We start from the raw sequence: 17,195 nt of genomic DNA, 5'->3' as shown, positions 1-17,195 counted from the left end.
CCCCTGCTATCATCCTCCCTGGGACCCACTGACTCGTTAAGAACAGCAATTTCTCCAGATCACAGAATTGTCGACAGACAAATATTTTAAAAAAGATAACTGGCAAACAATTAATGAAAATGAAAAGGAAATAACTAAACATGAATTAGAAATCAGCCTGAAAGAAACAAGAAACGGAAAATCACCTGGAGAAGAAAAGCTAGGTTCAGAACTATATAAATATGCAGGAACAAGACTAAAAGAAAGACTCTTATTATCTAAATTTATTCAACTGGTATTATTATTATTATTATTACCACCCCAAGACCTCATGGAGTCAAAGACTCATCTGGGAGGTCCTTTTATCACACACACAGATCATCATATCGTGTTTTAAACACATTCAAACTCTTTGCAGACACTATATTCTCAGGCAAGGCATTCCAATCATTCACAACTCTGCACGAAATAAACCTGCCTCTCATTCCCCTACTCACATCCTCTTTATACAGTTTCCAGGGATGACCTCCGGTTCTCCCCTGATCTCCCACTATTTCTGTAAAACTTCACCAGCATTTATTCCTATAACAACCCCTTACCAACTTGTAGGTCTCTATCATATCTCCCCTCTTCCTCCTGTCCACTAGACTCTGCAAATTACATCTTCTCAATCTTTCCTCATACTTGACATTCCAGAGGTCAGAAACTACCTTAGTAAGTCTCCTTTGGACCCTTTCCAACATCTCTTTATCCTTCTGAAAACCTGGTGACCAAATCTGGGCACAGTAGTCCATTTGTGGCCTAATCAAGGCCTTATACAACGGAACAAGATTCTCCCTACTTCTACACGTTAGTGTCCTCTGCATCATTCCCAGAAGCCTTTGTGTTGTCTTCACAATTTTGGCAATGTGTCCCCCTAAATTTTAGATATCCTTATCCAATATCACCCCCAGATCTCTTATTTCCTCTACCTCCAACAATATATTCTCACCAAGCATAAATTCTGTATCCCACCTTTGTTTTCCAAATTTTAAAACCTTACATTTTGCAACATTGAACTCACATCCTCGTTTCCATGCCCAATCACTCAATTTATTCTAGTCTTCTTGTAAGGGCACAACATCTTCACTACACTTCATGGTTCGTCCCAACTTTGCATCATCTACAAACAACTGAATATCTCCATCCAAATCTTCACTATATCATTAATATACAAGTTAAACAGCAATGGACCTAAAACAGACTCCTGAGGCACTCCACTAGTGACTTTCCTTTTCCTGGATATTGCTTACCCATACACAACTTGTTGATACCTATCAGATAGCCAGTCTCCAATCCAATGCACCAATCTAATATCCACCCCCATCTGTTCTAGTTTGACTGTCAACCTATCATGAGGTACTCTATCAAAAGCCTTTGCAAAATCCAAGAATATTACTGTGTATCCTTTTCCTCTGTCCAAGGAACAGTCACTTTATTGTAATAAGTAAGTAGATTACTAAAACATGATCTCCCTTTAGCAAATCCATGCTGTCCATCAAAGATAATACTATTATTATCAATCCAACTGTGGATCCTAGTTCTCACAAGCTTCTCCAACAACTTAACCACAACACCTGACACAGAGATAGACCTGAGTATCCCTCCAATAGTATGGAAAAAAGCAATTGTGATTCCTATCTTTAAAAAAAGGTAATAGAGATGACCTTAAAAACTATAGAGGTATCAGTATAGTAAATTCCTGTTACAAAAGATATAGCAGAATCTTAAATAGCAAACTAATGAAATATTCTGAAAACTTTATTTTAGAAGTATAGAATGGATTTAGAAAAGGACGATCATGTATAGACCTGGCCTTTTGCCTAAAATTAATAATAGAGAAAAGAAGAGAATACAATTTAGAAACACATATTGCATTTATTGACTTTGAAAAAGCATTTGACAAAGTTAAAAGAAACATATTATTTAACATATTAAAAGAAAGACAAATACCAAATAATATCCTAAAAGCTATCACAAGTATATATGAAAATAATCAAATACAAATAAGATTTAATCATGAGCTATCATATATGAGAGAGATAAACCAAGGGGTCAGACAGGGATGTCCCCTCACAGCAGCTTTTTTTAATATTTACTTAAATGAAATAATAATAAAATGGAATAAAAATTTACATCAAGGTATTAAATTTTCTTCTACAGTGAACTTAAATGCTCTTCTTTTTGCCGACGACCAAATAATAATTACAACAGAAAGCTATTTTAGATCTAAATGAGATAGCCAAAGATTATGGTATGATAATATCAAAAGAAAAAACCAAAACTATGGCCTTTAAAGGACAAGATCCAGTAAGAACTAAAATAGTAATAGATAACAAGATCTTAGAACAGGTGAATTCATTTAACTACCTAGGATGTATGATCACATATGAAAATGAAAAAGATATAAATGTAACAATTGCAAAATATTAAAAATTAATAGGTGTAATTAACTCTATATTTAAACCAAACTTAGTTCAAAAACAAACCTGGCTAAATGTATACAATACATTAGCCCTACCAGTCTTAATGTATGGAAGCGAAATCTAGACAGTAAAACAAAAAGGCAAACAAAGATCAATAACAGCAGAAATGAAGTTTATGAGAAAAACTGCAAAGTATACCCTATTTGATCACAAAAGAAACAAAGAAATTATGAAAGAATTAAACCAAGAACCAGTAATAGAAAAAATTTAAAATTATAAACATAAATGGATGGAACACGTTCAAAGAATGAAAACAGAAAGATTACCAAAACAAGCCTTAAAATACAAGTCATTAGGAAAAAGAAAACTAGGACGTCCTCTTAAAAGATTCAACAATGACTTCTAAGGCTAGAACAGGCCATGCTAGACCTAAATCCTTGATACGCATGATGATGATGATGATGTAACTTTAAATGTATTTTTTATAATTTCCTCAGATCTCCACACCAGTGGACTGTTTAACATGGTTAAAGGCCTGGCTGACAAGTGGTTAGTGTATCCACTCTCCAGCCAAAAGGCTGCAGGTTCGAATCCTACCATGGGCATGGATGTTTGTGATTGTCTGTGAAAATAGTAGTGGTGGCGGTTGTAGATGCTTGCCGGTAGATGGCATTGTTGTAGATGATGAAGGTAGTTACAGATGGTGGAGCGGTTGAAACGGAGAGTTGTAGAGTAAGTGCCATACCTCGATGAGTCTTTGGACTCCCTGGAGGTGTTACATAATAATAGTGGTTAAACAGCATTGGCTCTGTGTCCTAAAACACAAAGCACCACTCAGTACTTAGAGATAGTACAACTGAACTTCTTTGCTCACTCTAATTTGTAGTGCCTGAGTGCATGTGATCTTTCTTTAAAGTGCCTCTGAAGATGCCTTTTTTGACAGAGTTGAAATATTGTAAACAATTAAACTAGTTGAATTATTAATAGTTTGTTTCATTTAAAATAGCCGACAAACCAAAAGAAATGCATAAGTCACATACACAATAAAACCAACTTTTGCTCCACTGGTATAGCCTGTGTGGTATAAATTTAGAATATCAGTAAACAGATGTACTAACACTTTGCTATATTACCTTGCTAGGGCTTCACAGTTGCTTATTAGAGTTTTCATACAAACAGATATGTTATGAATCATGTGCAGTTCTGTTCGAGATCCTCCAGGGGTTTCCTTCTTAGTTGTAAGTGACTGCAGATGCTTTAAATAAAATGGCAGAATGGCTTCCAGCACTGTCTGAAAAATAAACATAAATCCTAATGTTAAAGAGGTTTAATGTTTTTAATTGTCTAATTCAGAGTTTCCCAAACTTTCAGTACCTGCATATCCCTTTTAAAATTTTGGCATATGCCCTCTTTCAGAGAAAGGCAATTTGGGAGAGAAGTTATATCATTCAAATACAAATATTTATAAAGGTATCTATTTTTTAATATTTCCATTATAATAAATTACAAACGAGTGACACAATTTTTTTTTAAATTATGAAATGCATTTTTAGTATATAACTCAGTGGTCAAAACATTACAGATACCTACCTAATAGAGTGTAAGTCCTCATCTAATGTGAATAACAGCCTATACTCTCTGAGGCATTGACTCCACCAGATGCCGATGGGTTGCCAGAGGTAATTTCAACCATGCCTGCTGCAGCATTGCCCACAACTGCAACTTAGCAATTGGTCCTGGATACATGGATTTGATATCTCACTCTGCCGCATCCCAGAAAGATTCGATTGAATTTAAATCCAGGGACCTTTCAGGCAAGTGGATGGTCCCAAACTCAGGTGATGTTCCTCGAGTCATGCCTGCATAGTTGCAGCCCGGTGGGGGTGGTGCATTGTCCTGCTGAAACAGACCATCGGCTGCAGAACACGCGAAGGTCATGAAAGTATGTAGGTGATCAGCCAGCATTCTAGTAGATCACAGCATTTAAGGACCTCTCCAGACACACTAAGGGATCTAATGTGTCATATGAGAAAGCTCCCAAAACCATCACAGAGCCACCACCTCCTTAAACAAGTGCTGACCTGACACAACGGGGGCCATTGCCTCATACTGTTGACATCACACCTGCACCCTTTCATCATCTAGGTACAACTGATAATGGGATTCATCAGATCACACGACTCTGGTCCACTCTGCAGAGGTCCAGTTTTGATGGTCATAAAACTAGGAGAGGCATAATGCCCGATGAAGAACTCTCAACAGTGGTATACAATTAGGATGTTGGCTCCCATAGCTCATGGTATGAAGGGTACACTTTACTCTTCATTCACTGATGCTGCTTGAACAAATGACATTGAAGCTAGATGTGAATTGTGCCACAATTGCCTGCAGTTGGTCTGTATGAGTCTGGACAGTCAATGTCAACCCCTGTCATCAATGGGTGAGGTTGGCCACCCCTTGATATGGGTGCCCTCAAGAATCCAAGGGTTCTTACCACTATGGAGATAGAATGACCTATCCGTCCTGAGAAGATAATATGCCCACAATCAAAGTTGCTAAGATCACCAAATTTACCCATTTTCATCAATTGCGATACACTGTTGGGAAGTCCAATGTCTGGCATCCTCCACAATGAGTTAAACATACCCAAACTGAATACAGATGGTTAATAGGCAGAAGTAGGCAAGAAACAAAAATTATGAAATTTAAATTTTCCATCATAAAAAAGTTTAACGAAACAAAGAAAATTTTGTGGAGAGTTCTGATCAACTGCATGGTGTGACTTATTTCAATTTAAACTTTTAATGCAAACAGTTCAAACCACGCAGTTGGAGCATGATTGTGCCATCAACTAGTTGCAGCCTTAATGGAAGTCAGCTGATACATGTCGAGAGATACATTTTGTTTCTCTTATTTTGTTTAATGTCTTGTCGATATTTTGTTTAAAACTTCCTTTGGATTTTAAGTTATTAAAAAATTAATTATAAAATAGACTGCACTCATCTGTGATGATATCTTAACCTAAATATAAAAGAAAAAAAGTAATTAAAATTTTAAAAAGGGCCTTATCTCCTAAAGATCTTTCATTTAGCACACTTTGGAGGAACACAGATCTAATCAATTAAGCTCAATAAAAAGGAGGTGCATATATTATGTCGCAAGAATCATAAGAACTCCACTTTTTTTAAAAAATACTGCACAACACAACATTCACAAACAACATGATATCATATGGTATTTTAAAGACACGAAATGCACACAAGTTATGGAACTTGTGTTCAATACTGGAAATAAGATGGGATGTGATTTAGAGTTGTGGTAGACAACCATATTAGTAATCAATCAGTTTGTCTAATAGCAATAATGGTATGTGGAAGAACTACTTACATACATACAAGCTAAAAATTTCTCACAGAATCATTAAATTTGTATAAATGATGTAAAATTCACATCTTTAAGACATCTTATTTGGATATCAGATTACTGATAAGCTGTGATATAGAGTAATGAATCATGGCATGATATGCACTACTCTTCACTACCCTTGTGTATGATAAATAGTAGTAGACCATATTACCCTATGTAACCAATGGTGGTGCTACTGTATGGGAAGCATCTACCGGATTAGACTTGAACTCTCTTGTGGTAGTTTCCTTAAAAAAATGAACACCAAATGTTATAATAATATTATTATTATTACCCCAAGACCTCATGGAGTCAAACACTCATCTGGGAGGTCCTTTTATCACACACACAGCTCATCATACCGTGTCTTAAACACACTCAAACTCCTTTCAGACACCACACTCTCAGGCAAGGCATTCCAATCATTCACAACTCTGCACGAAAAAAACCTGCCTCTCACTCCCTTACTCACACCCTCTTTATACAGTTTCCAGGGATGACCTCTGGTTCTCCCACTATTCTCTGTAGAACTTCTCCACCATTGATCTTATAACAACTCCTTACCAACTTGTAGGTCTCTATCATACCTCCCCTCTTCCTCCTCTCCACCAGACTCTGCAAATTACATCTTCTCAATCTTTATTTATACTCAACATTCCAGAGGTCAGAAACTACCTTAGTCAGTTGCCTTTGAACTCTTTCCAACATCTCTTCATCCTTCTGAAAACCTGGTGACCAAATCTGTGCATAATAGTCCATGTGTGGCCTCATCAAAGCCTTATACAACGGAACAAGAATCGCCCTACTTCTACGCATCGGTGTCCTCCGCATCATTCCCAGAAGCCTTTGTGTTGTCTTCACAATTTTGGCGATGTGTCACCTAAATTTTAGATCCTTATCTACTATCACCCCCAGATCTCTTATTTCCTCTACCTCCAACAATATATTCTCACCAAGCATAAATTCTACATCCCATATTTGTTTTCCAAATTTTAAAACCTCACATTTTGCAACACTGAACTCACATCCCCATTTCCGTGCCCAATCACTCAATCTATTCAAGTCTTCTTGCAAGGCCACAACATCTTCACTACTCTTTATGGTTCGTCCCAACTTTGCATCATCTGCAAGCAACTGAATATCTCCATCCAAATCTTCGCCAATATCATAAATATACAAGTTAAACAGTAAACACTAAAACAGACCCCTCAGGCACTCCACTAGTGACTTTCCTTTTCCTGGAAATCCCCCCCCCCCATACACAACTTGTTGATACCTATCAGATAGCCAGTCTCCAATCCAATGCACTAATCTAATATCCAACCCCATCTGCTCTAGTTTGACTGGCAACTTATCATGAGGTACTCTATCAAAAGCCTTTGCGAAATCCAAGAATATTACTGTGTATCCTTCTCCTCTGTCCAAGGAAGCAGTCACTTTATTGTAATAAGTAAGTAGATTACTAAAACATGACCTCCGTTTAGCATATCCATGCTGTCCATCAAAGATAATACCATTATTGTCAACCCAACTCTGGATACCAGTTCTCACAAGCTTCTCCAACAACTTAACCACAACACCTGACACACAGATAGGCCTATAGTTAGATGCTTGAGTTTGATCACCTCCTTTATGAAGTGGCACAATCTTGCCCTCCTTCCACATTCATTTATAAAGGTATCTATTTTTTAATATTTCCATTATAATAAATTATAAACAAGTGAAACAATTTTTTTAAATTATGAAATACATTTTTAGTATATAACTCCAATATAACTCAGTGGACAAAACATTAGAGATACCTACCTAATAGAGTGTAAGTCCTCATCTAATGCAAATAACAGGAAATACATATTCTGGATAATTCTGTACTGTGCTGTAAAGGTTCAATGAAAGTTAAAAAAGCTGAGCAGTACTGATGCTCAACTAGTTAACATCATATTGTAAGGGCTGTGGCAAAATGGCTACACATGAGTTCATAAGGTTACGCTGGCCAACACATAGAGATTGTTGAGTTGAGATCAACAAATTATTGAGTACAGATGGATGAAAGTATGAGAAGCATATACAGGAAGTAAAAGATAGTTATGTCATAGGAACGGATCCAAATATCAACATTTTAATATAAAATTTTGATCGATGCCAAAGGAAGGGCAATAATGTCTTGAGGTTTGTGAAAAGAAAGGATTTCCAACCATTGAAGTATGGCAGACAACTATATTAGTAATCAATCAGTTTGTCTAATTGCAATAATGGTATGTGGAATGTTATGCCGCTGTAGCACAATTGAAAGAACAGCGGAACATTGCGCCCTTCAATTGAAAAAGACCTTGGTTCGATGTAGACAAAGTGAAAGAAAAGACATTGGATTCTATAGACAGTATTCCAGTTGAAGAGTATTGATTCACATGAAGAGTATTTCGAAGGAGACTAGAATATGGTATAATAAAATAAAAAAAATAAAAAATAATAATTCTGGTTATTTTTGGGTATGACCTCGTGGTACCCAAAAAGCTATAGATATAGTTTTGCTGAAGTTGTTGTTATTGTTCACATGTGTTATCCTTTTATTCAGTATATTATCAATTTTCTTTTATTATGTCCATTTCATAAGTCTGATTCACTGTAATTCTGTTTTGAGTTCATTTTCTCTGGAGACAATTGTTAATACTATCTTTTTTGAAGATATAATTTTAATGCCAAAATTTGGAAGTTTACCCCAGGCATGGAGGATGTGATAGGCAGGTTCAGAGTTGATAACAGAAATGAAAGAGGAGAAAAAATATTAGAATTTTGTAAAGCAAACAATCTATTTATCTGTAATACCCTTTTTTCCCATAGACCTTCCTGCAAATATACATGGACCTCACCAGATGGTACAATAAAGAACTGTATTGATTACATTATAATCAAATGCAATTGGAAATCATCAGTGCAGAATGTTAGAACTTTAAAAACTCCAGACTTCGACACTGACCATGAACTGCTTGCAGCAAAAATTAAACTAAAATTCAAGTATCTTAAATCATGAGCTACTATCACCAAAGTGGACCTGTCAAAACTGAAAGAGAAATCTATGCAAGATAACTATCAGACACTAATAGGAAATGAGTTTAGAAAATTTTCCTATGACAATATAGAAAATACATGGAATCAAGGTAAAAAAATTGTTACAAGTACTGCAAGAAACATACTTGGTACAACATCAAGCCCAAATCATGAATGGATAACCCCTGAAATTCTAAATACTTTAGAAGAAAAAAGAACAGCAAAGCATATATTAAATATAAAAAATACAGAAGAAAATAAACAACATTATAAGAATCTTAAAAACAAAATTGATAAAATGTGCACATCTGCCAAAAATAACTGGTTGGAGGAAAAAGCAAAACTGTGCAAAGAAGCTAATAAAAGAAATGATAATAAAATGGTATACAAAATTATCAAAGAATTAACTAAGATCTATAAAGATAAACCATTAACAATGAAAGATAAAAACAATCTAGAAACTGGGTCAATACAAAATATTAAAATAATTTGGAAGGACTACTATCAAACATTATTTCAAAAAGAACAGGAGGAGGAAAGTATAACAGAAAAGATGATATATGAAAAGGCACCACCCATAACTCCAGCAGAAATTATAAATGCAATAAACCAAATGAAACTTTCAAAAGCTACGAGTAAAGATGAAATGTCTATAGAATTATGGAAATATGGTGGCAAGGAAGCTATTAATTTCTTAATGAATTTATTTAATCAAATTCTTTATACTGGAGTAATCCCAACTGACTGGAAAACAGGAATTATTATACCAATTCACAAAAAAGGAGACAAAAGAATATGTGAAAATTATAGACCCATAACACTCTTAAGTCATAGTTATAAACTATTCATTCAAATTATACAAAAGAGAACACAGGTGCTTTCAGAAAAAATCATAGAGGAAAACCAAGCAGGATTCAGGCCACATAGATCCACCATAGACCATATCTTCACCATTAATAATATAGCCGAAAAATATCGGGAATACAACCTGCCCATATATTGTTGTTTTATAGATTTTAAGCAAGCCTTTGATTCAGTTAATAGAAAGAAATTGATCACTATCCTAAAAAACATAAAAATGGATTCAGATATTTTAACATTTATTACAAATTATTATGGAGACACCAAAGCTTTTGTTAAAATGAACCGAGGATTTCAGAATTGAGAAAGGTGTAATGCAGGGATGCCCTCTCTCACCTCAACTCTTTATCATCTTCCAAGAAGAAGTCTGTAAAACCATAGCTGATGAACTAGGTGTAAAAATCAATGGTACCAACATTAATCACAAAAAATATGCGGATGATATCATTATTTTAGTAGATTCTAAACCACAGCTAGAAAAAACTATTAATATTTTAAATGACTCTTGTAAAACTTATGGTATGAAAATAAATCATCATAAAACAAAAATAATGAAGATAGGTAGAGAAGAAGAAAATATTTCTATAAATCTCGAAAATCATCTGCTGGAACAAGTTAATAAATATGTTTATCTTGGCAATCTTATATCTAGTAACCTCAACAATATGGAAACAGTAAAACACAGGCTAAACCTAGGTTGGACCAACATGAATCAACTAAACAAAATATGGAAAAATAAAAAAATCCCAACGAGTCTAAAATTAAAATTATATAAAACAATTATTATCCCAACGGCTACTTATGCTTCAGAAGCTTGGAGATTAACTCAACAACCAATCAAGAAACTTCAAGCATTTGAAATGAAATGCCTCAGAAAATTAATAACACCCACTGGATGGAACATGAGACTAATGATCAAGTTAGAACAGATTTAAACTTCCCAGATAATATAATAGACACAATCATTAAGCATCAACTGATGGTTTGGTTATATTCAGAGAATGGCCCCTCATAGACTCCCATATTTAGCTCTGAATGGATATATAGGAAGAAAAAGACCTAGAGGCAGACCAAGAAGTACATGGATAAAGTTGCTGAAAGAACATTCCTATCTACCCAGCTATAGAGTCATGAGTGAGATGGCTAAAGATCACGATAAGTGGAGAACCTTTCTTCTTAGTGGACTCAACCCATTATCAAGTGGATGAGATGAGATGAGATGAGATGAGATGAGATGAGATGATGATCTTTTTTGATAGTTTTGATCTGTCTTTTGTGGATATTTTTGTCCTTAGTTTTTGTGCCTGGGTTGTGATAAGAATCTTATGTACTAATTGACCAGTATGTGTGTGAGTCTGCAATATATACTAAATGAAAGATAATCTGATGAAAAGTGAGTTGCATGTGTATTGAAGAATGGTAAGAATTTTTTTTTTTTCTGTTACATAAGCAAAGGCAAAAGTTTGCATGAAAGTGTAGCTTCACACCCAGACTACTTATATATGGATATATCACTTATGTATATCCATATATAAGTGATACACCTTGCAACAAGTATCAAATTATTCATATTATGTGTTTCACAATGCAGAATAACACTATCTACCCACACCCTTCTCGGGCATGATGAGAATTGGTAGTCAGACTTCGATTCCTTTCAATTTGAACTCATCGAATTGAATCGATGATTTTGATTCCCACTAAGATTTCATCAGCGCAAACAAGACCAGTGAAGGATAAGAATTTGCTGTTTTAAGGATACTTGTGACATAAGACTGAATGATAAATGCACGTAAACACAAGAAAGATATTTAATTAACCAAATATTTCGGTCTGGAAATAGTTCCAGACCGAAACATCCTCAGTAGTATTACAAGAACAGTTATAAAAAATACAAGCTAGAATATTAACAATAGATTGTTTAAAATAGAACACGGCGCGTGATGTTATAACATCATGAGGCATGTTCTATTTTAAATGATCTATTGTTAATATTCTAGTTTGTATTTTCTAGATGATCTGCTGAGGATGATCTGCTATTTCGAGACTGAAATATTTGGTTAATTAAATATCTTTCTTGTGTTTACGTGCATTTATCATTAAGACCAGTGAAGTCAATTGCTCTTTATATGCAAGCAGTCTAGTCATGAATTTCACTCTCTTTTGTTTGCTTAAGCTTAGGCAAAATGAGGATGAATACAAGTATATAATTTCTTTTCAAGTATAATATACACTCTCCAGGTGAAAAATGCTGCTACAACTCATTGATAACTACTTTTTGATAACTCAATTGATTATATTATGTGGCCCATGTCCATTTATCTGTTTCATCTTAGTAATAGTGCAGATCTGGTAGCCCTGCAAGAGGATTTGAATAAGTTAGACAGATGGGCAAATAAATGGGGGTATCGTTTCAATGGCAAAATGTAGTGTCTTGAGGTTTGAGACACATTGATGAAACACTTCGTGCTCTGTTGGAGGAGTTGTACTGGAGGAAGTAGGGAAGACAAGAGATCTGGGGTTGTGATTGATAGAAACCTGAAATTCAGGGGACATATTGTGAAGGTGGTGAAGGTAATCCAGAGGATTGCTGCAATACTGAAAAGGATGCTGATCTGCAGAGATAAAAGAGTTATCATTCCATTGTATAAGACCCTGATCAGACCACACTTAGACTATTATTCTCAGATTTGGTCCCCAGGATTTGAAGGGGATAAATTAACTGTGGAAAGGGTATAGAGGCTGATAACAAAGATGGTTTCAGGATTGTACAATGTTAGTTATGAGGATCGGCTAAGGGAATGTGGACTGCAGAGTTTGGTAGATAGAAGAAGGAGAGGTGACATGATTGAGACTTTTAAACTGTTGAGAGGTGGTTACAGGGTTGACACCGGGAAGTTCTTTCGCTTGGTTGAATAGCAGGAGGGAGTGATGATAAAGGTCCATCCCTAGAGGTTGCAAAGGGAAGCTGTGAGCAAGAGGATGAGGAGTAGTTTCTTTGCATGGAGGGTGGTTGAACCATGGAATGCATTGCCTGATAGTGATGAGAGCGAGAATTGTCAATGAGCTTAAGGAGTGGTATGATAGACTTTGTGTTTCATAGGAAGGACCTCCTGCGATGATCCTTTTGACTCCATGGAGGCCTGAATAATGATAATAATCTTTCTGAATGCCTACTCTAGTTACCAACAGGACAAACAACTTTGATGCTTCAATAATAGGATCCTCACATTTGATTTCATGGTTCTCTGTCTTTATAGAATGGAAAATTTGTTTGGCTATCTGACAAAATAATCTTTAACACTTTGAGTCCTATCGATATAAATATACATCAATTGCACGTGAACCCACGATCCCATTGATGTATATTTAGATCGCTAAATTAAAAATTCGAAAAATAATAATATATGCTTGAAATTCATTATTAGACTGTACTGTAGTTAAATTTGAATCTTCAGCTTCTTTATCCATGAGGATGGTTGACTTTCATCAATAAAAAAGGGAATTTATATTAGTATATCGTAATGCCTGCCCATGCTGTGTCACTTCCACCTTTCACCTTTTCAACAGTCCACCTTTCATTATTTTACTACATATTCTAGTAATTTGTGTGTTCTAATCATCTGCATTCTCAACATTCATATTGCAATTTTTATTTGCTATAACAGTATTGTGCTTATATGTTGGACAACCCTGGTTGCAGATACTAAAAGGTAACTGAATATTACCCAAATTATATGTATAATGGTTATGTAATATGCCATGCATTTCAAAAACTGAATGGCTTAATTCAATAATTTACCACTCGACTTTTGTGGCCAATAGTGCATAATTATAGTGATGTACACCCCTATGTAAAATGATATTTTCATTATTTATGTAATATCTAAGCAATATTTTGACTGAATTGGTTGAATCTTGAACACTACAGAAATAAATATAAGTAGAAACTAATAAAAAATTAATTTTTTATATTTTTTTTCAAAAAAAGTTGATATCTTGCAAACCGTTTCTGGAGCCCATACCACGTGTATAACTAAAATTTTTATTCCAATTAATTGTCAAAGATGCTAACTATAAGCCAAAAAATAATTATTTGGATATTCCATAGAAATACTGCACAGTCATTTTTTAAACAGTGCTAAAAATTGTCAGGACAGGTGTCCCAGTAGGTCTAGGACTCAAAGTATCTCTAAATGCCCATCAGAGATCTTATATGCTAAGTTGAAAAGAAGAACGTAAATATTCATACATACCAACATTTGATGACCACGTTTGCAATCTGCAGAATAAGACACCACTGTAACACAAAGGGATATAGCATCAGGAATAGTCAGTGTGTCAGGATCCATCTGATAGCAGAAGTCCAAAGCACGCAAAGGCTTTTCAGCATCAACTAGTTCCAAAATATCTAATGGATCCACCACATACTGCTCAAGGGATAACAATAATTGGAAGAAAGCTTTTGGCTGAACCTAAAATATAAATATTCACTGTGAATAATGAAAATCAACTTATAAATATAAAAAGCCTGCTAATATGTATAGAAAAATTTTAAGATAGTACAGAGAGACCATAACACTTAATTGGAAACTGATTTTTTCAAAGTAAAATATGAGATTATCAGGAAAGACCTCACAGGATTACGGAATGAGAAAAAAAAAAGCAATTTATATACAAAAAATACTGTTGGTGGTGGTCGTATGTGTTAGTGGCATTGTGTATTGATGGTAGCAGTGTTAATTCTTCAACTATCACAATTTAGGCAGTTGGAGGATTAAGTAGAGAAGATGGTGAGTTGTGTAGAGTAGAACAGAGTGCCCTCTTGTGATGAAACATTGGTGATGAACAACAATAATAATAACAATGAGAGTTGTCATGGCACCAAAGATGCATCTGTTGTTGTCAGTAAGAATATCTTCTGATATTCATACTGCCAATTCATACTGTGAAACTTGTAGATGATCAGTAGAAGGATTATCCCAGATGACTGCTATTCAACTTGGCAAGAAGATAATACATGGATGAAGTTTCAAGGCCTATAGGAACTTTTGAAACAGATGAGGTCACCACTTTCATCTAAACAGAAAACACATTACAACGTGGAAGGTTAGAACTAGGTTTCACAGGTTTTCAAAGGTTACAGTGTAACACATTGATAGTAATGGATTGCAGGAAACTGATGATGTTAGATGCTTGGGGAAATGGTGTACAGAAAGTTAAAGTTCAGAGGGCATACTGCAAAAAGTTGATAATATAAGTCAAAGGCAGGACTGGTGCATAGTATTTTTCTTGTGTGTGCGATTAATGTTCGGCACCTTTCCAAAATTTTTTTTTTTTAAATAAAGTGTGAATAAAACGAACAGGAAATGAAAAACAAATGAAAACTGCTTTACAGTATAATGTTACCTACAGATTAGTCCTGCTTATACAAATTTTTTCAAGTTATATAAATTTTCAAAATAATATAAAATAGTAATATAAAGTTAAGAGATTTATTCAAATATTCTTTACAGTAATTTTGCATTAATAAATAAATTAATTTTGAAGATTCAACGAAAATAGATAAGAGAATTTTACAAGAATGTTTCGCATTGGACTCGAGAGCTCGCCGATTATTTTGTGTTGCTGACGCAACCCTAACAGCTAGCTAATATAACAGACTCGAATGTCGAGAAGAGTGAGTTATCAGTAGTAAGCCGACTTTTAGGGCTGGACCACATGCATCCAATCCGATTAAAATTAGAATACGGCCCTTACACGGAACTCAACAATTAATCATAAGTTGATTTATGATATCAAAAAATAAAGAACTATTTTAGGTATATTTTCATAAATTTTAACAAAAATTACAGTGATATAATCAGGTCCAGGATACAATTTCAGAATTTACTTGTTTGTTTCCGGGAAGATCTGAAGGGGCCCGAAAGGAAGACGACGTACATTCATAATTATATGTACCATTCGTTGTTTGTTTAAACTTTTATCTCATATTTTTTTAATCTTTTAGGCGCTTTTTTTTTTTAGGTGCCTTTTCTTCTGCACCGCCTGTGTATATTGCACATGCCACCAGCAGGGCCTGGTCAAAGGATTACTTGGGTGTTGAAAAACACTAAAAAGCAACAATAGAGAAGTTATTATCCCCCATTATAATGTCATGATTCAAATGCATCTTGACTGCTCTGTACAGATTTAGTCACCTGGGTTGCTTGTGTGTGTGTAGGGAAGAAGAGGATTTAGAAATGGGTGACCAAGGGGGGAATTCTTCTTATTAGGGGGGGTTACAGAATTTAGTTGACATGTGGAAGAGAGGCAACATGATAGAAACATAATATATTAAAAGGGTTCCATAAGATTAGCACAAAAGAAATTTTTCAATACATGATCAATATATATATATATAGATCATGTATTAATTAATTAAATATATATATATATATATATATATATATATATATATATATATATATATATATATGTGTGTGTGTGTGTGTGTGTGTGTGTGTGTGTGTGTGTGTGTGTGTGTGTGAAAAGTTTTTTACCTTGGGGATAATATATATTAAGGATACCAAGTAATTTTATAAACTTGGTTTTTTTACTCCTTCTCCCAAGTAAGCAAAACAGTTAAGTTTACGCCTGAACGTAGTTCAAGTCTAAAGGTAGTGCAACACCAGGGCAACTCAATGTAAAGGTGGGTAAAGTTCTGATCACTATTCTTAGTATTTCCCACAATGTAAAACACATCTCACTAAGAGATGTATACTGTTATACATTATGGGTGGGGGAGGGGTCACTACCCAGACCAGTTTCAACCTCTTTTGAGATCTCCTTAGTGAGTAGCTAGACCCTGAAATATACCAAGGTTTTTAATAATACAGAGCCTTATGAACTTTACCTATACAAGTTGCTACAAAGTGCTTTTACTTTGAATAAGAAACTCTGGATGAGATAAAGATGTGAAAAGTTTTTTTACCTTGGGGATAATATATATTAAGGATACCAAGTAATTTTATAAACTTGGTTTTTTTACTTCTTCTCCCAAGAAAGCAAAATAGTTAAGTTTGCACTTGAATGTAGTTCAAGTCTAAAGGTAGTGCAACACCAGGGCAACTCACTGTAAAGGTGGGTAAAGCTCTGATCACCATTCTTAGTATTTCCCATAATGTAAATTTCCCATAGTGATCAGAGCTTTACCCACCTTTACAACGAGTTGTGCTGGTGTTGCACTACCTTTAGACTTGAACTACGTTCAGGCGCAAACTTAACTGTTTTGCTTACTTGGGAGAAGGGGTAAAAAAAACAAGCTTCTTTATAAAATTACTTGGTATATATTTGGTATCCTTAATATATATATATATATATATATATATATATATATGTAGAAAGTATTTTACCTTGGGTGTAATAAATGTTAAAGATACCAAGCTATTTTAAACC

General features: G+C 34.7%; 1 protein-coding gene across 4 annotated transcripts in view; it reads right to left on the bottom strand.

The window, feature by feature from the left end:
• Positions 1 to 17,195, bottom strand: part of unc80 (unc80, NALCN channel complex subunit) — a 1,852,146-nt gene that overhangs the window by 429,479 nt on the left and 1,405,472 nt on the right. For all 4 annotated transcript variants that reach the window (XM_090404461.1, XM_090404464.1, XM_090404465.1 and 1 more), the window contains 2 exons: positions 14,015 to 14,233; positions 3,578 to 3,735 (listed from right to left, as the gene is read on the bottom strand). In XM_090404461.1, coding sequence (XP_090260587.1) covers positions 3,578 to 3,735; positions 14,015 to 14,233 — 377 coding nt within the window. The remainder of the gene's footprint in view (positions 1 to 3,577; positions 3,736 to 14,014; positions 14,234 to 17,195) is intronic.

The sequence above is a fragment of the Typopeltis vanoorti genome, chromosome 14, assembly GCF_054136105.1.
Source record: "Typopeltis vanoorti isolate ZY-2024b chromosome 14, IOZ_Tvanoo_1.0, whole genome shotgun sequence".
In the NCBI taxonomy this organism is placed as follows: Eukaryota; Metazoa; Arthropoda; class Arachnida; order Uropygi; family Thelyphonidae; genus Typopeltis; species Typopeltis vanoorti.
The sequence above is the reverse complement of the archived record's forward strand: the minus strand, read 5'-3'. Positions and strand labels throughout refer to the sequence as shown.